This window comes from Chiloscyllium plagiosum, chromosome 13 (assembly GCF_004010195.1).
Source record: "Chiloscyllium plagiosum isolate BGI_BamShark_2017 chromosome 13, ASM401019v2, whole genome shotgun sequence".
In the NCBI taxonomy this organism is placed as follows: domain Eukaryota; kingdom Metazoa; phylum Chordata; class Chondrichthyes; order Orectolobiformes; family Hemiscylliidae; genus Chiloscyllium; species Chiloscyllium plagiosum.
In genome coordinates this window covers 27,992,896-28,015,606 of record NC_057722.1, presented here as the reverse complement: position 1 = coordinate 28,015,606, position 22,711 = coordinate 27,992,896, and the positions used below count along the sequence as shown (strand labels likewise).

Here is a 22,711-nt window from a genome sequence, read left to right as displayed (position 1 = left end):
TCAGAAAAAAAAACCCAAGGACACCATAACCATGTTAAAGGAGCAGCATTATCACTATTGCCAAGAGATGTAAAGTGCCACCTTTTCAGTATCTTGTCCAACAATGACCCCTCAATTAACACCACGAAAACAGATGAACTAATCAGCTATCTAAGTAATTCTGCTGAGCATATATTTTTTACTTCATCCATGGGATGTGGGCATCACTAGCTAGGCCAACATTTATTGTCCATCCATAATTGCCCGAGGCCAGTTAAGAGACATCCATATTGCTGTGGGTCTGGAGTCACATATAGGTCAGACCAGGTAAAGACAGCAGATTTCCTTTCCTAAAGAACATTCGTGAATCAATCAAAAACAGTTTCATGGTCACCATTAGACTCTCAATTTCCGATTTTTTCTTTTCTGAATTCAAATTCTGCCATGGCAGGATTTGAACCCAAGTCCCAGAACATGACTTGGATCAGGAGTTAATAGTCTAGTGATAGCACCAATAAATCACCACCCCTAGCAAATAGTTGTTGCCACATTTGCCTGCAGGGACTGCTTTGGAAGGTCTGAAAGATGTAATACAAGTGCAACTTAACTTTATTTTCATTATTGTACTTCTGGATCAATGCAAATCAACATTTATGCCAATTTCAATGCAAGAGAAAACAAAAATGAGGGGAGAATTTAAAAATAAGAGTCTCCCATCTAAGACAGAGGAGGAATTTTGCTCTTATTAAGTTATTAATCTGCAGGACTTTCTCCCAAAACAGCAGTGCAGGCTGAGCATTGAACGTGTTTAAGATACTATTAATAGATTCTTGTCTGACAAGGAAGTTAAAGGACATAGGGAGTAGACAACAAAATAGATGCCACAATCAGATCAGTCTTTTAAATTGTAGAGCTAGCTTGAGGGCTGAATGGCCTCATCTTACTCATAATTAATTTGTTTGACTTGCCCCAATGCTCAACTTAAAGTAATATCTAGTCTTCGCAGGGTTGAGAGACCACCTGAAGGAGATAGTAACGTTGACTTGTTATGTCCATAATGCATGGTTGAATGTAACATAAGGCAGGAAAATATTCATGCCCTGCACTTGGGATACTTTTAAAAGTGAACAAGACGTAAACGTTTAGTGACACTTAAATGCAAAAACTGCAACCTTAAAATTGCAAATATTTTATTTATGATTAGATAAGTTCTCAAAGATTCATAGATATGGCAGTGTATAGGCAAAAACAATGTCTATCGAACAAACGATGCCTGCATCTCCTCCTCAAACACTCCACAGGATTCCGTAAAATACTGTCATTAATAGCAAACCCAGGATATTAGTTAGCGCCATTCCAAAACTGTACTAATACCATTATCAAATGGACGGTACTATACAAACTGAAACATCTCACCATCAGAGAACCATAAAAATGCAGCAAAACAAAAATTAGAAAAGGAAAAGTAAATTTTGAAAGCTGCTGCAACACATATCCCGATCTTTGCGTGCTGCATATATTATGGGGTTCTGTTAAGCATGCTATCTACAGTCCCCAGGATGCAAACAGGTTACGTTCATGATTATGCTCGTATGTCGATTTGTACCCAAGTCATAACACAATCAAGGACAATCAAAGTAGCTGTCCATATGTACTGGGAATGTTCATGTATCAGATCTTTAAAAGTACACCCTCCGAATGGGATCCTGTTCATAAGTATGAGCTTCTGCAAATCGGTGTTCCTAAATACGGGACCCTCCATAGATATAATCTTTCACTTAAACTATTTGCACTGCCTGACAGTGTAATTTTTAGGGTAGGAGTTCTTACATGTTTCAACATCATAGAATATTTAGGTACATTCCAACTAAACAAAATATAGAGTCGACAGTGTGGTGCTGGAAAAGCACAGCAAGTCAGGCAGCATACGAGGAGCAGATAATCGATGTTTCGGGCAAAAGCCCTTCATCAGGAAACTTCCGCCTAAACAAAATATATCCTACATACATAATGTTGTTATGAAATGGGCAAAATTTATACTGTCTTATACATTGAAAATAACCACTTGAAAACAGTTTGTGAACATTTCTTTTCCTAACAACTGAGATTCAACAGATCTTGCTTATAACTTGTGCCATAAATGAATCCCCAGAATCATGACACTAGATCGGCAATTTGAAGCAAATTTCAAGAATATCACATCATTATCATTTTCACTGAGACAATCACTGGATTCATCATCAGAAATGCATGCATTTAACTCCCAAGGTCCATGTTCAGGATGAGAATAAAGAGAGTGGCGAGGGGAAAAGAGACAGAGGGAAGAGGAACAAGTCCAAAGCAAGCCCATGGCATGGCTTATTTCTCGAAACATTCTACTCATATGATACAAACTCAATAATTAAAATGATGTGCCAGTTTGGTATTGAAGCAGCACAAGTATCTCAACAAAGATGCAAAAAAAGTGAGTTGAGTGAACAGGCAGAAACAAAAGCAAACAAGGAAAGGACACTCAGGAAAGTACAAAGTTCCAACATGCTGTGTGAACTCAACATTGTTGCAATTAGACAGTTCTTCCTTAAGGATTGATGCTCTGTGACTGCAGAGCTGAAAGCTTCACTCTTCTATCAATATCTAAAGACCACATTACTGAGGAGGCTTCATGCTAATCTAAATCCAATAACTTGCTCTGAAAACACTGCTCACATTTTGAAATAGGCCAAATTACAACACAGCAGCTAGGATCATCCACAATATTCTAAATCAAACAACTGAGAACACTCTTGAAATACATCAATTTGCCTCTTATCCCAACGATCCAAATTCACAGCTTTGCCAAGAGTGATCAGTATTCCCTTCGGCTATTTCCTACCTAGGTTTTACTTTAATAGCTTTTGAGATTTATTGTTTACAGTCAGTCTAACAAACCAGCAAAGGAGTGAAAACATTTTCTCTGTTTACCTTCATTAGCAGGAGGTACAAATATGGAAAAAACCTAGTCACGCATTTATTTTAAAGTGCCATTGAAATAACGTTCATTTTCGCATATTGGAGTATTGTGCACAGTTTTAGTCTCATTATTTGAGGAAAGATGTAAAGGTATTGGAGGCAGTTCAGAGGAGGTTCACAAGATTGATCCCAGAGTTGAGAGGTTTGTCATATGAAGAGAGATTGAACAGTTTAGGCGCATGTTGTCTGGAATTTAGAAGAATGAGGGGAGATCAAATTGAGGTATTCAAGATGATAAAAGGTGTGGATAAAATAGACGCGGAGCAGATGCTTCCTCATGTGGGGCATTCTAGGACAAGAGGTCATAGTCTTAAGATATGGGGTAGCAAATTTAAAACAGAGTTGAGGAGAAACTTCTTCTCCCAAAGGGTTGCGAATCTGTGGAATTTGCTACCCCAAATTGCGGTGGGACAGTGAGTAAATTTATGGAGGAGTTAGACAGATTTTAATTGGTAATGGCTTGAAGGGATATGGGGAGAAGGCAGGAAAATGGGGGTGAGGAGCATATCAGTCATGATCAAATGGTGGAGCAAACTTGGTGGGCCAAATGGCCTAATTCTGCTCCTATATCCTATGAACTTATTAACTTTTTCCAGATGGTAAAAACATAACAATAAAGCAAATTCTAAAACACAAATTCTCTACAAATGTAAAGAAAATTGGCTTAAATTTGCCAGCAATATATGTCAATTTTGTCAAGTTTCATGGAGGGTTTCGCACTGTGCTCTCACATTTAAAAATCCACAACACCAGGTTATAGTTCAACAGGTTTATTTGGAAGCACTAACTTTTGGAGCGCTGCTCCTTCATCAGGTGATTGTGGAGAATAAGATTGTAAGACACAGAAGGAATGTTCCCTCCCAGTTGAAGAACACTTCAGCATTTAACCTCGGACCTTCAGGTGACTGTCCTCCAAGATGCACTTCAGGACAGGCAACAACGAAACATGGCCAAGCATGAGGCTGATAGTCAAGGTCGGTACCCATGGGATGGCCTAAACAGGACCTTGGATTCATATCACACTACAGGTGACCCCAATCACAGACTTAAACCCCTTTACACTCTCACACCCTCGCACAGACACTCATATTCCCCCGCCCCCACTCCCTCTCTCACACACACACACACACACACACAAGTTTGTGGGGTGAATTTGTACTTGCAGAATTACATTTTACTTTGCTCAAAAATTGCATGAATCCACGTAAAATTCTGTAAATCCGTTTTTTAGAAATGAATCAGTCTGACCATTGTGGCACAGACAGCCTCACAGGGAGTTAACACCTTCAATACCTTATTCAGGCCAACATGACACCAATTGTTAAAGTGCACTTGAGAATGTAACTTTTTTGAAAAGGTTTTGCGATTTACATATGAAAGAACTGAAAACAACATGGTCATTCCAAAAGATGAGAGACTTAACAAACAATCTGGGTCTTTTTCAATGTATAATTTCAGTCACATCACACTGTAAACTTTTGCTATAAATTCTGTGTCTTACTATCTTATTCTCCATGATCACCTGATGAAGGAGCAGTGCTCCAAAAACTAGTGGTTCCAAATAAACCTGTTGGACTATAACACTCTTCTGGTGTGTGATTTTTAACTTTGTACACTCCAGTCCAACACCGGCATCTCCAAATCATGTGCTCTCACAAGTTATCTCACTCAATTTTACACTATTCCTGCCATTATGTTTGGCACATCTCTGCAAAACTCTCTCAGCTATCTTGCACTCACCAGAGGTACTGCTGGAAACTTGGGACATTCCAGTACCATTTTTAAACCTCACCTGTGCACAAAGTCAATTGCTAAAATCCAGGAACTCACCTTCACCATTACGGCGTTGGAAAAATTGCCCCAGAGATGGCCAATAAAGGCAAGTTTGAATCTCGATTTGCTGACAGAGACCTCGAGGTCTGTGGTGGGAGTGGAATTCTTTTTCCTCAGGATCACCAGATGAGACCAAGTCACTAGATCCTGCCAGCCTGATCTGAAGTTGCTGCCTGGGAGAGCAAGATATCCAGTCTGGAGGAAAGCCCAATAGTGCAAGGAGGAGGTTAATGACCTTCTTGGCAGAGAGAGCCAAGACAGATGCTGAGTTGCCTGGCATTTGTCTCCTTACCTCTTGGGGAGAGAAACTACTTGCCATAGTGGGAGAGGACTGCGATTGTACAAGTAGTGATCTGAGACCTCTGAGAGACAAGCAAACAAATAAGATTTGTTGTCTAGAGCTCCACAGCTCTCCCATTACCTGCACTCCTCTAAACACTGCCAAACTTCTGCAGCTAATTTGCAATTAATTAATTAGTAGATGTCATAGATTTGCAGTTCCAGCAGAACAAGTATCTGCTGGATTTACACAGACACTCCATCACTCAGCACTAAAGGAAAGGCAACAAGGGCCTTGACCTCAATCCAGATGCCCCTTCCTCTCAAAAAGTCAAGGTGGCACCAATAGGCATCCAGCCAGAGGAGGAACCGATACAGGCCTTCCCAGGAATCTCCTCTCATGATACTCCAAAGGTGTCCATTGTTCGTTACCTTCCCTGTGCCTGCAAATCTCCAACCTTGGAGACATTCCAGATGAAGAAGGGGAGCCTACATCGTGACACAATGCTCTTAACATGCTTGTAAACTCTGAGCAGAAAAGCCACTGGTTCATCTGATCAAAATGCCAATACCAACAGGTTCCACTCTAGGTCTGATTCCCAGCACCACAGTTGCAAACCCCAGGATTGTACTGAGATGTAATAGGAGGAGAAAGAAAACCTTGTGAAAACACATTGTTGGCATGGGTAAAACCTCATTATAAATAATTATCACATTTGTATGCACAGGTTCACCTATCATCATCAGCATGTGATAGCAAATGTCTTTTAGTTGCAACTACAACAATGAACATTGTTTATCACCATGCTTATCACCACAAGACATTCTCACCCTGTCTGAATGATAACTATCCTTTCCATACGATCATATTGGCAAAGAACTTCGTCAGGATTAAACGGGAGTGCAGCAGATATGGTGAAGGCTTCCATCAGTTTGTAATTAAACACCAATAAACGAATAGTAAGATCAAATCGTTAAAGTGCACTTACAGTTGGGATGACACAGTAGGTGCCGGCTTCAGTATCAAAACATTCATAGTCAGTGAAGATGACTGCACACAACTCTGGCTCCACAGAACAAGATTCACTAAGAAGGCCTTCCTGAATTGCGTTGCCTGGTGCTTCTGCACTACAGGATGCTGAAGGTCCTGTTCTGTCTGAAAAACAACCCATGTTCTTACTTGGCACAATACTGCTGCTCTCAAGGATCCTCATGGTCCACCATGTAGCCTTCATGTATACTCCAGTTATCCAGATCAGAGAATACAAGGATTAACCCCTTACCCGGCAAAGACGAGGTAACTTGTCTTCACCCAATTTGTCTTTTTCACACTGCAACAAGTAAACTCGTCCAAAACATATAATTTCAAAAACAGCCACAGACGAATTTATACGTCAATTCTTGGCATTTCTTAGCCCTTCTCAGCTAGAAACGAGTATACTCGATGACTCATACGTCTGGCAGCTGTGTCTCTTCTGCCTCAGGCATTGCAAGAAGCATCGATGCACCGCTTTTGGGCACACACTGTCATTCGTTTTTTTCTGTTTTTTTTTACAAATTACGCCCAGATGTCGAGCTCTGAAGATGACAATGGGTATGAACCTTCTATTAGAAGCTTGGATACATCAGATGAGAATGCAAGCTCCTGATAATGGCTATTCTCTCTCAAGTGAGGAGGAGGAGGAGGAGGTGGATGGACGAATTTGGTGTCAACATGTGGTGTTGGAAGAATGCATGCTTCCTCCACTACCATGCTTCCCATTCACTGGAAATCCTGGAATATCAATTGATCAAGACACAGCTGATATGACTCCTTTGGATTTTTTTAGTCTTATATGTGACAACAGAATTATTGATCGAGTTGTGGACGAAACTAATCGCTTTGCTGAATAAACTGGAGAAAGAGATTGTATGTGGCGCCCTGTAACAAAGGCAGAAATTTGTGTGTTTTTCGCCTTGAAAATGCTTGGGGGTATTGTGAAAATGCCAGATTAAGAAATGAACTGGTCGAAAGATGAACTACTTGAAAGACCAATTTTCTTTTGCCGAAAATGGTATCTTCAAAATAAAATTTCAAGTAAAATATTGGAAATAGATAAAAACAAAAGTTATTTCCATAATCAGCATTAAAAATACTATTAAAAAAAAACAATTAAAAAATGTGTCTGTAAATGAACCGTTTTCTCCAAAAAAAGTCGCCGGGGAAGGGGTTAATAAACATCCTCGATCAGATCGCACACTAACAAATCCCCAAACATGACCTACGTGGAAACCTGATGTGGAGGAATGATGTTATGGCCTACTTTAGCTCCAGTGCAAGAAACTTCTGCATTGCAGATATGTATCATGACATGGCTATTTGACTGCCAATTCTAAATGTACTACTATCCATCATTCAGCTGCACATCATTACATGATAGATGAGTAACTTTGCTGAATACTGAGATGACCTATGGCTTGAAATTCCACACTTGAAGAGGGCCACTCATCAGCTGATGGGTAATGCTCGTCTTGGGCTCCCAGGTGCATGCATTGCTCATTCATTGTGCAGATCTTAATACAGTGGCCACAGTGACTTATTAATTGATGTGGGCAATTAAACTAGCTTTCTTCAGGCCTGAGATGCTTTTTAATTGCACAACAAATACAGCTTCTTCCGTTCCAGAGATCAAATTACTTCTGACCTAAACATTCATACTCCTCCAAGTTGCTCAGCTATTTGGCAACCAATCACAGAGTCAGAGATGTACAGCACAGAAACAGACCGTTTGGTCAAACACATCCATGCCGACCAGATATCCCAACCTAATCTCGTCCCATTTGCCAGCCCTCCAGCCCGGCACCGCCTTCCTGACCTGCAGTCTTCTTCTTGACCTCTCCGCCTCCACCCTACTCCGACCTATCACCTTCACCTTGACCTCTTTCCACCTATCACATTTCCAACGCCCCTCCCCCAAGTCCCTCCTCCCTACCTTTTATCTTCTCCTGCTGAACACTCTCTGCTCAGTCCTGAAGAGGGGCCTGTGCCCGAAACGTCGAATCTCCTGTTCCCTGGATGCTGCCTGACCTGCTGTGCTGTTCCAGCAATAAAGTTTCAACTTTGATCTCCACCTGAGATGCTTTTTAATTGCACAACAAATACAGCTTCTTCCGTTCCAGAGATCAAATTACTTCTGACCTAAACATTCATACTCCTCCAAGTTGCTCAGCTATTTGGCAACCAATCACAGAGTCAGAGATGTACAGCACAGAAACAGACCGTTTGGTCAAACACATCCATGCCGACCAGATATCCCAACCTAATCTTGTCCCATTTGCCAGCACTTGACCCATATCCCTCTAAACCCTTCCTATTCATATACCCATCCTGATGCCTTTTGAATAATGCAATTGTACCAGCCTCCACCACTTCCTCTGGCAGCTCATTCCATCTGTGTGAAAAAGTTGCCCCTTAGATCTCTTTTATATCTTTCCCCTCTCACCCTAAACCTTTGCCCTCTAGTTTTGGACTCCCCCACCCCTGGGAAATGTCTTTGTCTATTTACCCTGTCCATGCCCCTCGTGATTTTACAAACCTCTATGAAATCACCCCTCAGCCTTCGCATTCCAGGAAAAACTGACCCCACCTATTCAACCTCTCCCCATAGCTCATCCAATGCTGGCAACATCCTTGTAAATCTTTTCTGAACCCTTTCAAGTTTCGTAACATCCTTCTGATAGGAAGGAGACTGGAAATGCACGCAATATTCCAAAAGTGGCCTAACCAACATCCAGTACAGCCACAACATGACCTGCCAACTCCTGGACTCAATACTCTGACCAATAAAGGAAAGCATACCAAACACCTTCTTCACTATCCTATCTATCTGCGACTCTACTTTCAAGGAACTATGAACCTGCACGCCAAGGGCTCTTTGTTCAGCAGCACTCTCTAGGACCTTACCATTAAGTTAATAAATCCTGCTAAGATTTGCTTTCCCAAAATGCAGCACCTCACATTTATCTAAATTAAACTCCATCTGCCACTCCTCAGCCCACTTACCCATCTGATCAAGAACCTGTTGTAACCCAAGATAACCTTCTGCGCTGTCCACTATACCTCCAATTATGGTGTCATCTGCAAACTTACTAACTATATCTCCTATCTTCATATCCAAATAATTTATATAAATAATGAAAAGTAGAGGACCCAGTAACGATCCTTGTGGCACTCCACTGGTCCCAGGCCATCACCTTCTGTCTTCTACTCTCAAGCCAGTTCTGTATCCAAATGGCTAGTTCGTCCTGTATTCCATGAGATCTAACCATGCTAGCCAGTCTCTTAAAGGACCTCTGCATATGAAAACGAATTACTATGTAGTTTTGTAGAGAATATGGAGTCACAGTACTTTCATAAGTGCCACAGCAGTGACTTTTTTTAAACAATAATTTCTTTTTACAGTAGAAAATCAAAAATAGTTTACAATTTCGCTCTACAGCTACATAGAATTAATTTACATATGTAGAGTCCTTTTTCTCAACAACATAATATTTGATTTAACTAACTCACTTCAAGGTTCCAGATAAACTCATCAATTTGAAAATAGCTGTCTGATTAATAAATTCGTATCTATTTCATGTCAATTTAAATAACTTTGTTGAATTCCAAAGGACATGAATCAAATATTTTGGGAAAACATCCATAGAATCACTGAACAGAATGTCTTGGTCACTCCTGGAGACCTACTTTTTCAGACAAATTCATGAACTGCTGCAACAAAAATAAGCTGTTAAAACAATTCTGTGAGTAATGTTCATTTTAACCCTTTATATCTAGTGAGTGAATTAAAGAGATCAATGTACACCAGCACTATTCCAGTTCATTTCATAATTATATCTAAATATTTTTAAATCTGTTTACCTCAATCAATGTATTTTGCCTGGATAAAACAAAGTGCAGAAAGTTTTACAAAGCTTAGTTGAAAGGGGAGATGCAGTCCCACTATAGTCAACCTTCAGCAATTTGTTCAACTGCTCAATGTATTTTTTCCTTTATTTCTCCCACATCGCATACTATTTTATCGCTGCCATGATGGTCCTTTTGGCTTAATTTAAAAGCTCAGTACACAACAGCTGAACGAAGCAGGAGGTGAGCTATACTTCAATGAAATCTACCCAGGATTCCATTAAGGGGTTTTTTTTGCCTTGTTTCGGGCATCTTTAGCTGCTTTCTTATTGGTCATCACTCGCCAAATCCCACAAGCAAATTAAAATAAATCCACCTCATTTTCATTTTTCAGAAAGAATGCTATATCTTCCAGCAAATGGATCAGTTCAGCAGAAAATGTACACTGGATGTCACAATGGATCTGCTCATACACAAGACTCTGCAGGGTAGCCTGTTCACAGAAAAATGGTCAAGGAATGTCAAAACTAAATTCTGGGATAGAATAAAACTGCAAAGTAATTATTGTTTTTCGCATGGAATTTACCTGTAAAGAGTTTTTGCTTTTGCAATAAGTAATCTAAAGCACTTTATAAAGAAAAAGACTATGACCATCTTGTCTGTCTGTTTATTTTTCCATTAATTTAAAGTCTTCACATGGAAAATGAACAGCTATATGAAAAATACCAATGCACAGTGCCTGAGATATTTTGAAAGGGAGCACCTCCAGAGGAATATGGAGTTGACAGAGATTATGCTAAGCATTTAAACATCACTACATAGGCCTCTGCTGAAGTACTGTGTTTAATTTTAGGCATCACACATTAGTAAGGATGTCAAGGCCTTGGAGAATGCACACAGAATTATATGATTGATATCAGAAATGAGACACATCAATTTTAAGGAATGGACAAGAGAAGCTGGATTTGTTTGCCTGGTAGCAGATAAGGGTAGAGAGAAACTTCATGGGGAAGAAATATTATAGAACAAATGAAGAGAAAGTGATCTCACTCACTGGAGTAATATTTGCAGTTCACAAATTTGGGTCACTTCGTAATATCAATCTTGAATATTTTAACAATGAGAAATATGTTGCTAAAACTTTTCATCTTGCAGTGATCAGAACAAATGCAAGAATGCTAAATTTCAAACAAGCATAGCAATGTATCTGACAGGAGACAAGGTTGCTGTTTGGTTGACAAATCAATTTTGATTGGCTAATATAATGCTTTGAGGACCACAACAGGGATTGAAATCCTCCCCAAGCTTCTAGGTTTACTGGCCTTAGCCAATCATAGTTGACTTGTTCATCAATCAGTACTTTTTTGCCTCCTGTCATAAAAATTGTTGCGATTATTTGAAATTTGCCATTTGTACAGTTGAGTGCAAGATGAAAAGCTTTGATTACACAGATCTGAGTTATTGAGATCTGAACTGCACTGCCTGAGAATACATTTGATCATAACTTTCAAAGGGAATTGGATATACACATCAAGGTGTGGAAATTACAGAATTTAGTGTAGAGCTGGGAAGTGGGGTTACTTGAATAAATATCATTGAGCTGACACAGACATGTTGGGCATTCGTCTACAGTAAGAACTTATGATTCTAAGTATTCACTCTTTCACCCCATCCAAGGAGGTATGTTCCCTCATCAGAATGCTTAAAAAAAAACACAATTCACAGTAAACTAATTCATTGGAGGACTTTTACTCACAAGTAACAATGCCAGCTATGTAATTTTGGATTCTGGGTGATTTAGGTGCAAGTTCAAAAGATATCATATATGAGAAAATATTCAGAAATTGTGATGATCACATATCACTGTTTTTCCACAAATTTTAACATCTAAGAAATACTTGAATAAGCGCATCATTGGAATTATTTTACTTGTGAATAAAAGTCTTGGGAACAAATTAGTTCCTTGTGAATAGTGTGTTTTACTTAAAATTCATAAGGGAACATCGATTCAAATACTAATCACAGAATCATACAACATAAAGGGAGGTCATACATCCATCTCACCTGTGTCAAATCATTCATAGATTTCAATTTTTACCAATTCCCTGCTCTTTACTGATAATCCTGAAAATTTCTTTCCTTGGAAGTACAGGGGAGCCTCAATTATCCGAACGAGATAATTGATATTCGGATAATTGAGGTTCCTCTGAACTTCCAAGGAAAGAAAATTTCAGGATTATCAGTAAAGAGCAGGGAATTGGTAAAAATTGAAATCTATCAATGATTTGACACAGGTGAGATGGATGTATGACCTCCCTTTATGTTGTATGATCAGTAAAGAGCAGGGAATTGGTAAAAATTTAAATCTACTTCCCTTTTGAAAGTTATGATTGAAGTTGCTTTCACAGCACTTTCCAGCTATGCAATCCAGATCATTATTAATCACATTGGTGTCCTAGGTTTGCGTATACCGGCTACTACAACGAACAACCAGAACCGTAACTGGAGGCAGCAGGAACAGAACCAAATTAATTCTAGAAGACACAGTACAGCAGCCCTTCACAGGAGGCACTGAAAATATCACCTTGACAGGGGACTAAACGCCTGCAAATCAACTTCCCAGCTCAGCGAACATATCCAGAACTACGATTAGTGTCCTCTAATTATCACCCATTCAGTTAGTGGTAGCGGTGCCTCTGTATTGCCTCATCAGTCACAAAGAATTTTTTTTTAAATTGCCATGCAGTTTTATTGACAACTGTTCATCACAGGAGTGCAGTACAGAATCAAGCTTCCTTTTCTTCTTACCCTAAGTCATTTACTTTTATATCAATTTCCTCCAATGGTTGCCTCCAGCTCCAGCTTATCACATTTCTATGCCAAGCGTTTTAAAAATGTAACATCTATCTCATTAGGGCGCAAATCAAGTTCACAAGAATTTAGCCATACTCAAAGTCAATAAAAGTGGCCACAAGACAGTTGGCAGCACCACAAGGAGATGGCAACTGAAGTACTCAGACAATTAAGCAGCTGTATCTAGAGAGGTGGATGAGTAGTAGCTCTCAGGTGAACAAGCAAGTGGAGGACCCAAGACAGGGTGTCAGCAGCATCTGGAATACCCTGGGACTTTAGAAGAAGGGAGAAAGGAAGCAAAAAACTAGCAATTTCAGAATTTATCTTATTCTTAAGTGATAAAGTGTTTTTGGTGCTAAGGTTTCAGTTAGCACCGCAAGTGCTAGGAAATAGAGACTTCAATTTAAATAATAGTTAATGATAAATCATTCTCAATTCATAAGGGTCTCCTGGTGTAGTGGTAGGGTCCTAACTCTGGGCCAGAAGGTTCATTTTCAAGTCCAACCTGTCCTAATCATAACATGTAAATTGTTGGAGGTGATTTTAATAGATGGGATTTATGGACATTTAAAGAGGCAAAAAAAAAGGCAAAACAGTCAGCACAGTTTTGTGCAAGGAAAGTTGTGTCCCACAAACTTGATGAAAGTTGTTTTAAGGAAGTTACCAAAAAGATTGAGGAGGGCAGAGCAGAAGACGTTTACTTTTGCACCTTAGCAAAGCCCTTCAACAAGGTTCCACGTGATAGACTAATTAGTAAAGTTAGGTACATGGAATTCACGGTGAGCTTGCCGATTGGATACATAATTGGCTTAAGAGCAGGAGACAGAATGGTGGTGGAGAGTTGCTTTTTGGACTGGACGCTTGCTACCAGAGGTGATACACACTGATCAGTTCTGGGTCCTCTTTTGTTTGTCATTTATATAAATGATTTGGATGAGAATATAGAAGGCACGGTTAGTAAGTTTGCAAATGACACCAACATTGTTGGCACAGTAGACAGTAAGGAAGGTTTTCTAAGAGTACAAAGGGATCTTGATCAATGGGTCAATGGGCTTACAAATGGCAGATGGAGTTCAATCTGGATAAATGCAAAGTATTGCATATTGGTACAACAAACAAAGGGTAGGGCTTATACAATTAGAGGTTGGCATTTGGTTAGTGTTGTAGAACAGAGGGACATAGGGGTTCAGAAACATAATTCGTTAATGTTTGCATCACATATAGACAGGGTGGTTAAAAGGCATTTAGCACGCTTGCCTTCATTGCTCAATCCTTTAAGTATAGGAGTTGGGAAGTCATGTTGAGGTTGTACAGGATTTCGGTGAGGCCTCTTCTGGAATATTGTGTCCATTTTTGTCACCCATTTATAAGATGGATATTATCAAGCTGGAGAGGGTTCAGAAGAGATTTACCAGGATGTTGCCAGGTGTGGAAGATTGAGTTATAATAAAAAAAGACTGGATAGGCTAGAACATTTTTTCACTGAAGCATGGGAGGTGGAGAGGCAACTTTATTGAAGTTATAAAAGAATGCGGGGTATAAATCAGTTTTCCTCCCATGGGAAATTTCAAGACAAGACATTTTAAGAAGAGAGGAGAGAGATTTAAAAAGACATGTGGGGCAAATTTTTTATACAGGTGATTCACGTATGGAATGAACCTCCTGAGGAAGTGGTGGATGTGGGTATAATTATAATGTTTAAAAGACATTGGGATGAGTACATGAATAGGAAAGGTTTGAAGGGATATGGGCCAGGAGCAGACAGATGGGACTAGTTTAGTTGGGGATTGGGCTGGTTGGTCTGATGGGTCTGTTTCCATGCTGTAGGACTGTGTCCAAAAACATTAAAATCATTTTATGATTGATTGATCAATTAATCACATAATAAAGATGGTAGGACAGGTAGTGTGTTGCGACTGCAGAATGTTGTAGCACTTGAAGCCATTGGCTGCAGTATTCGCAGATCAAACAGTTTTGGCTCAAAACTTCCAGACACTGCAACATATCAGAATGGTAAGAGTTACCTGGACCACTTTATTCCATGGGGTGATCACATTCCCTGGGACATAGTATTCTGATTTGGTCACTGGTCAGGGAAAGGAAGCTGTGACTGTAAGTGGGGCAGGTAAGGGAACCCTAAGGGAAGGAGCATCTATTGCAATTGTCCAATCGGTTGAGACTCTTTCAGCTTGCACGGATGAGAATAAGGGCTTCAAAGTGGATGAATTAACTGTCCAAGGCGTCATGGATATAAAAACGTTCAAGCTGGGAGAGCAAAAACAAATGCTTTGGTAAGGAGGGAACAATAAATGCAGAGGAATTATACTGTTCTCTGTAGCAAAGAGTGAGAGACAAAAGGCAGTATTGCCTGCAGTTTAGGCCATTTGATCAGGGCTGCACAGGAACTGACAGGCCTCTTCTGTACTGTATCATTCTCTGGAAATTACACAAAAATCTGTGGTTCGTCAAAAAGGTCAGACAAAAAAGCAAACAATTATGTTTAAATTAATTAGAAGGAAAAATACAATACGTGATAAAGCTAGCTATAAATATAAAAAGATAGAATTTCTACAAATATGTAAAAAAGAAAATTTAACAAAGTTAGTTGTCCTACAGAAAGTGAATCTGGGGTGGAGAATGAACTGTGGAAAACAAGAATACAGCAGATGAACAGGTATTTTGCATCTGAACTATAGAGGAGATACAGAACATGAATTCCTATCTCCCACCTATTTCAAGAAAATTAGAATTATCGGGGAAGTGGTCCTGAGCAAATTATTGGAGATGTATACCGAGACATTCACAGGTGCTGATAAGTCTTAAAAGAAACAGCTATTGGGATAGTTGATGAGTTGTCTTTCAGTCCAAAATTCCCTAGGTTCAGGGAAGGTTCATGAGTCATGGGAAAGATTTGATAGCCATTAATAAATACATTATGATAGGTTATTCAATAAAGTCCAAAGTACTTGGGCAAAGTCAACATGGTTTTGCAAAAAGGAAATCATGTTTAACAAATTGATTGGAGTTCTTTAAGGAAATAATATGTGCTGTGGATAAAGGGGAAATCAGTTGGTGTACTGTACTTAGATTTCCAGATGGCAGTAAGATGCCATATCACAGGCTATTGTGGAAAGTAAGACCCTAATGTAGAGGGTAACATATTGGCATGGATAGATTGTTAGATTGGTTAGCTAACAAGAAATAGTAAGCATAAATGGGCCATTTTCTGGTTGGCACGAGTATACCACAATGATTGGTGTTCGGGTCTCAACTTTGTACAATTCAAATCAATGACTTGCACTTATAGGCTGAAGCTTGTTAAATTTGATGATAACACAAAGATAGTTAGGAAAGTAAGTTGTGACAAGGCTGAAAAGAAAAATGCAGATAGGTTAATGAGTGGACCAAGATTTGGCAAGTAGAGTATGATGCAGGAAATATGAAATTGTCCATTTGTCAGGAAGAATGAAAAAGAAGCAAATCATTTAAAAGTGAGATTGCAGAGCTCTGAAATGCAAGTGATCTGGATTGCCTCCAGCATTAATCACAGAAGGTAGGTATACAGGTATAGCAAGTAATTAGGAATGCATTAAAATGTTATAATTATTTGCTGGAGGATTTCAATACAAGAGTGAAAGTTATGCTTCAGTTACACTCGCTATTTGAGAATCTACATCCTGTGGTACTGTGTATGGTGTTAGTATTCTTATTTAAGGAAAGATGTAAATCAGTTGGAAGCAGTCCTGAATATTTCCAAAACTAATACTTTGAATGGATGTATAGAATGGTTTTTTAGGGGAAGCTGCTCTGGAGCTTGCCATTGAACAAGCCACTGACTTGTACCAACAAGCTCTTAAGACAACTAGTGGTAGACAACAAATGCTGTCCTTGCCAGAGACTTCAACATCCTAGGAATTTATTTTAAATGTTTCACCTGCAACTTCAAAATCACGCACCAGGAGAATAAGGATGTAGGCTATTTCCCTCCTGCCATCAGACCTAAAACTGACAGATGATATAAAAACAGGAAGCGAAAAACTAAATTGATGGACTACTACCACATTTTGGAAAAATTGCTTTTTGCAGCTAAGAAAAATCGATGTAAGGGACATAACACCAATTGGAAGAAAATAAAGTGTTTCTACAACAAAGAATTACACAGATATTCCCTATTCTGAAATGGAATTATATAACACATTTTTGTTGCAGAATCACCTGCCCAAATGCATGGCAAGAAAGTGATGCCAAATAAAATCTGATGACAATATGAGGACATATAAAAAGACAACATTACTGTGTCATGAATTTTAGAAGAAAATACATATAAAGGTAACTGAAAACATATAGAATATTAACAATGTTACTATATGAATATAAAATATTATTCTATGTGAGTACACTTTCAATTTTACTAACCTGGAAATGGAATCCTATTGTCAAAACGATTTGCTCTGGAGTATCCTAGAAAACAGCATATACTTTCAAATCTTTAACCAATTGAGATATTCAATCCAGCTTCAGGAACTCACATACTTAGATGTTTATCAGATGACAGTTGAAAAAAAAAACTTAAAACACTCCATACAAATATCAGGATTTTTAAAATTCAAAATAAAATCGAAGAACAAAATAATAATGGGAATTTGTCAGAAAGGTAAGGCAATAATTACAAGGGATTTTAATGTACATGTAGACTGGATGAATCAAATAAGCAAGGTTGGCCTCGATGAGGTGTTCACAGAATGTTTTCAGGATACTTTCTCAGAACAGCATGTTCCAGAACCTATCACCTGACAGGAGATATTAAGAGATCTGGTATTGTACAACAAATAGAATTAATTATGTCATGGTGAAGGCATTCCAAGGGAGTGGTGATCACTGGAAGATTGAATTTTACATTTAGTTTCAGGGGCAGAAGACTGGATCCAGGACGAGTTTTTTAAAACTTTAATAAGGGCAATTATGAAGGCAGAGTTAGCTGAAGTGAACAGGAAAATAAAGTTAAGGGACAGGTCAATAGAGATCAAAGGACAGATATTTCAGAATATACAAAACAGATACATTCCAACAAGAATGAGCATTTCCATGGCAAGGAGTCAACATTATGGTTAACAAATTAAAGGTAGAATCAAATTTAAAGAAAAACCGTATAATTGCACAAATACAGTTGACAGGTCAGAGACTGGTCAGAATATGAAGAACATCCAAGAATGCTTAAGCTATTAATGAGGAGGAAAAATAAGGAGAGGAACACATGAGAAAGCCAGTTAGAAATACAAAAACAGATAGTAAGAGGTTTTATAGATTTGCTAAAAATAAGAGTTAACAAATTGAGCAATAGTCACAATTCAAAATGGATCTGGAGAATTAACAATGGAAAATAAGGCAAATGAACTGAACAGATATTTTGCAATCATCTTTATCATAGAGTATACAAGTAACATCCCAAAAATAGTTGAAAATCAGGAAATAAATGTGAGGGAGGACCCCAGAAAAATTCAATTACCACTTAAGTGGTAAACTGTTGGAACTGCAGGCTGACAGTCCTGATGGACTTCATCCAAACATTTAAAACAAGTGGCAAGTGTGATTGTCAATGCATTGATTTTAATTTTCCCTAGACTTTGGGTATGGTCCCATTAGATTGTAAAGTAACCAATGAAACCCCTTTAATCTAAAGGGAGGGAAACAGAAACTACAAGACTGGTAGCTGAACATGTCATAGAGAAAACACTGCAAGCTGTTTTAGAGACATTATAGCAGGGCATATAAAAACATTGAAGGCAGAGTTCAAATGATTTTGTAAAAGAAAAACCATGTATTGGAGATATTTGAAGTCAGAACATGCTCAGTGGGTAAAGGGGAGCCAGAGAAAGTACTTTGTTGAGATTTCCAGAAGGCATTTGATAAGTCACCACATCAAAGGCTATTGCAAAACCTGGCTGTTGCATGGTGTAAGAGGTAACATATTGGCATGGACAGAAAATTGGCTAGCTTATACTAAAAACAATAGGCATAAAAGGGCCATTTTCTGGTTGACAAAATCTAACAAGTGGTATGGCGCACGAATCAATGCTGGAGCTTCAAGTTTTTACAACTCATACTTGGACGAAGGAACCGAAAGTACGGTTGTTAAGTCTGCTGATAACAAAAGGTAGTTAGGAAAATAAGGTGAGAAGATGACATAAGGAGACTACAAAAGAAAATAGATTAAGTGAACAGACAAAGAATGATGAAATGGAGCATAATGTGGGAAAATGCAAAATTGTCCATTTTAGAAAAATAAATTATATTATCTAAATGGCAAGAGATTAAAAAGCTGACATGCAGAATAATCTGACGATCCAAGTGCATGAAAACAAAAGGCATATGCAGGTATGGCAAGTAATCAAGGAAACTAATAGAATGTATTGTTTATTACAAAGGCATTTGAACACAAAAGTAACGTGGTTGTGTTTCACTTATATAGGGCACTAATGAGATCATATCTGGAGCACTGTGTACAGTATTAGTCACCTTATTTAGGAAGTATGTATAAAGAAAGTGTTGGAAGCAGTTCAAAGGAGGTTTGCCAGACTAATACCAGGAATAGGCGGGCTGTTCTATGAGCAAAGGTTGGACAGGCTAAACTTGTATCTGCCGGAAGTTATAAGAATAAGAGTCTACTTAATCGAAACATACAAGAACCTCAGGAGTTTTAAGAGGGTGATACATCCTCTCACGAAAGAATCTATTCCTAGAGTTTGACGTTCAACAATAAGGGTTCATCACTTAAAAACAAGATTAGGCTAAACATTTCTTCTGAGGGCCTTTGGAACTCCCTTCCTGAAAAGGTGGTGGAAGCAAAATCTTTGAATATTTTTAGACAGAAGTTGATAGATTAGAGATAGCAAAGAGATAAAGGTTATAAAGGAGGTGGGAATACAGCTTTGAGGTTACAATCAAAACAGCCACAATCTTATTGAATGGCTATGTAAGTTCGGAGGACAAAGTCGCGCATTCCTGTTCCTAACTCATATACTTGTAATGAAAAAAACACTTTAAAACTCATCCAGAAAATCTGCTCAATAACCTAATATAGTAGATTGACAAGGATATCTACATTTATTAAATAGATATGAATTCAGTCCAAAACAAATGATGATACTATATTTCCTGTTCAATATCACCGTATGTGGAATTTTCACGCAGATAGACTCTGGCTTTTCTCCTCAGATTTCAGTACAACATAAAGTGTCTGCATGAACTTTTCAAATAATATCTAACTGAATTGCAAGAATGACCTCATAATAAAATTACAGATTTCATCCTTCCAAAGTTTTGGCTTATGTGCAGAGTTATACCACACTAGGGTGAAGGACTGTGACATTGAGAAAAATTGTGCTAATTGAGAGAACTCAAAAAACAGTTTAGTATTTTAAAATCATACTTTGGTATCAATAATAACTGCTGTTATTTCAAGAGAAAGTCACAGATGAGAGCAATTCATTTTCTGACTTGCCAGAACTCGTCCACCATCCACAAGTCCACAGGGTAATGCAATCCTTTCCTGCAATCAGAATGGGTGCAGATCCAAAACCCAAGAAATTCAACATCATCCAGAACAAAGCATCTGTCCACAATCATTCGTATGCACCCCTTCCACCATGTACAAGATGTACTGTAACTTACTCAGTTGACAGCATGCAAATCCACAATCCCCACCACCCACCAAGAATGTGGGTAGTAGCCAGATATGCATGACAACAGAAGCACCTGCAAATTCCTACTCCAAGTTATACACTAAGTGGCTTGGAACTATATCACTTTTCCTTCAATGTGGTTGGAGGAAACTTCTAGAACATGCTTCCAGACATATGAATTAAAAGCAAGAATAGGCCCTCGAGTCTGCTCCACCATTTGATAAGATCATGGTCGCTCAGATTGTGGTTTCTATTTTGCTGTCTACTTCCATTCCATTTGACTCTTTCGTAAAGAAGAATCTATCCACAGCAGATTTAAACATTCAATTACCTCCCACCACTGAAGAGAATTCTAAACTAACAACCCTCATGAAAACAGTTGTCCATGTGATCATCCTCAGACTCTACTTTTTATTGGTAGTCCCGAGTTCTACTCTCCCCAAAGGGGAAAAAAAACTTTTCAGAACTAATTCTTTCACAATCATATGCATTTCAATAAAATCACCTCTCATTCTTCTAAACTCCAACGATTACGGGCCAAACATGTTCAATTTTTACTAAGATATTTCCTCCCCTAATTACTTCTACCTAAACTACATGGATTGCACCAGTTGAAGGAGGTTCACTGCAACAATTTCAGGGACATTGAGCAATGATATCCAATGAAAGAATTAGAAATATTAACTCTGGTTCACTTTCCACAGTTGGATTCAAACCTTGCCGTGGTAGCTAGTGAAGTTCAATTCATAAATCTGAATTGAAAGCCAGCCTCGGTATGACCACCATGAATTTATAATGCAAATAGAAATAAATAAATACAATCACAGCATTGTAAAGTCTTGGTTTCGGGATGACATCAACTGGGATTTGAATATTGGAGGGCACATGATATTCAGTAAAGACAGGAAGCAAGACTCCCTTTCAAGTTGTGTAGCTGCTCCAAAGTTTGTCTGATGATGCACACATGCCAAGCCAATGCATTGACTTCTAGTTTCAGAAGGTGGTGTCACACACAGATCTCAGAGGTTCACACACTGAAAACAACATTAGAGGGTGTACTGGCAGGAAGACAGGAAAAGGGGAAGGATAGGTCAGTGCAGAGGAATGACCTAAGTTAAAAAAACTAGGAGGTAGAAGTGTTTGGGTACAGACAAGGAATTAAACAGGCAAAAAGTCAGTTGTGAAAATCGTGCACAGGCCTCCTAATAGTAATCCCATGGTTTGATGGATTGTAAAGGAAAATGTAATGGGAGCTTGTCTGAAAGGCTCAGCAATAATCATGTCTGATTTTAAACTACATTATAGAGACTGGATAAATAAGATGGGCAATTGCAGCCTATATGGGGAGGTCATAGGATGTTTTGGGATAGTTGCTGAGAACTGTATGTTCTGGAGCCAGAGAGCAGGCGATTCTAATTTATATGTTTAGATTCTTAATTCCTGTAAAAACCCAACAGGTTTGCTAACGCTTCTTAGGGAAATAAATCTGTTATTCTGGCCCACATGCCTTGAAACAATATCATTGGCTCTAAACTGGCCTCGAAAGCCATTTGGTTCAAGGGTGATTATGCAACAAATGCCAGCCTTGACATGAAAGAATTCTTTTTTTAAAAAAAACGTATTGCCAGTATTTTCTGTGTTTTGTTTAAAGATTTCCACAATGTCTTGCTTTTGAAACAGAATTGTAGGTTTGGGAAGTAATAAAATTTGCATGGGTGGATTAAAGGATTATTCTCTTAGGTTCCAGCAAAAAGACGTCACTGACTTTTAAAATAGTACTTTTTACACTGTATGAACCCATGCCAAACAGGGGGCACATTAAACAATAAGATACTCCAGTCTATTATCCTGTCAACAAAAAAAAGAGAGATCACATCTTTGACAGGTAAAGGAGATTTTTTTGAAGCTGAAACACAATAAAAATATATCAGAAATGCAGCAGATTCAAGTTGTTCTATAATCTTTGAAGGTAAAGCTCAAAGCTGCGCTTTGAATAGCAGTGCCCATTTTTGTAAACAGCATTTTCTGATTTGTGTAATGGAAATATTAGTCATGCCAGAGTCATTGTACTGTACAGGCAAAGCCAGAAAACACAAGTTAGAAAAAACAAATTGCAGATCGCAGACAGCAGCAGCACACCCCTTGTGCACTTTTCAACCACAGGACTCAGGTGTCTCCTGGTCACCATCGC

General features: G+C 38.6%; 2 protein-coding genes across 3 annotated transcripts in view; both read right to left on the bottom strand.

Annotated features, from left to right (window-relative positions):
* The window catches only part of LOC122555881 (serine/Arginine-related protein 53-like), a 30,410-nt gene extending 13,062 nt beyond the window's left edge, over nucleotides 1-17,348 (bottom strand). Inside the window, exon 1 of one of the 2 annotated variants that reach the window (XM_043702118.1) lies at nucleotides 17,255-17,348. Coding sequence is in view for 1 of the 2 variants with exons in the window: in XM_043702115.1 (XP_043558050.1) it covers nucleotides 6,090-6,136 (47 nt within the window). In the remaining variant the exon portion in view is untranslated. Of the gene's footprint in view, nucleotides 1-6,089; nucleotides 6,208-17,254 lie in introns of those variants that run through there. The other variant, XM_043702115.1, reaches the window with a different exon arrangement.
* Nucleotides 1-22,711, bottom strand: part of LOC122556362 (serine/Arginine-related protein 53-like) — a 434,162-nt gene that overhangs the window by 408,536 nt on the left and 2,915 nt on the right. The gene's annotated exons all lie outside the window — the stretch shown is intronic.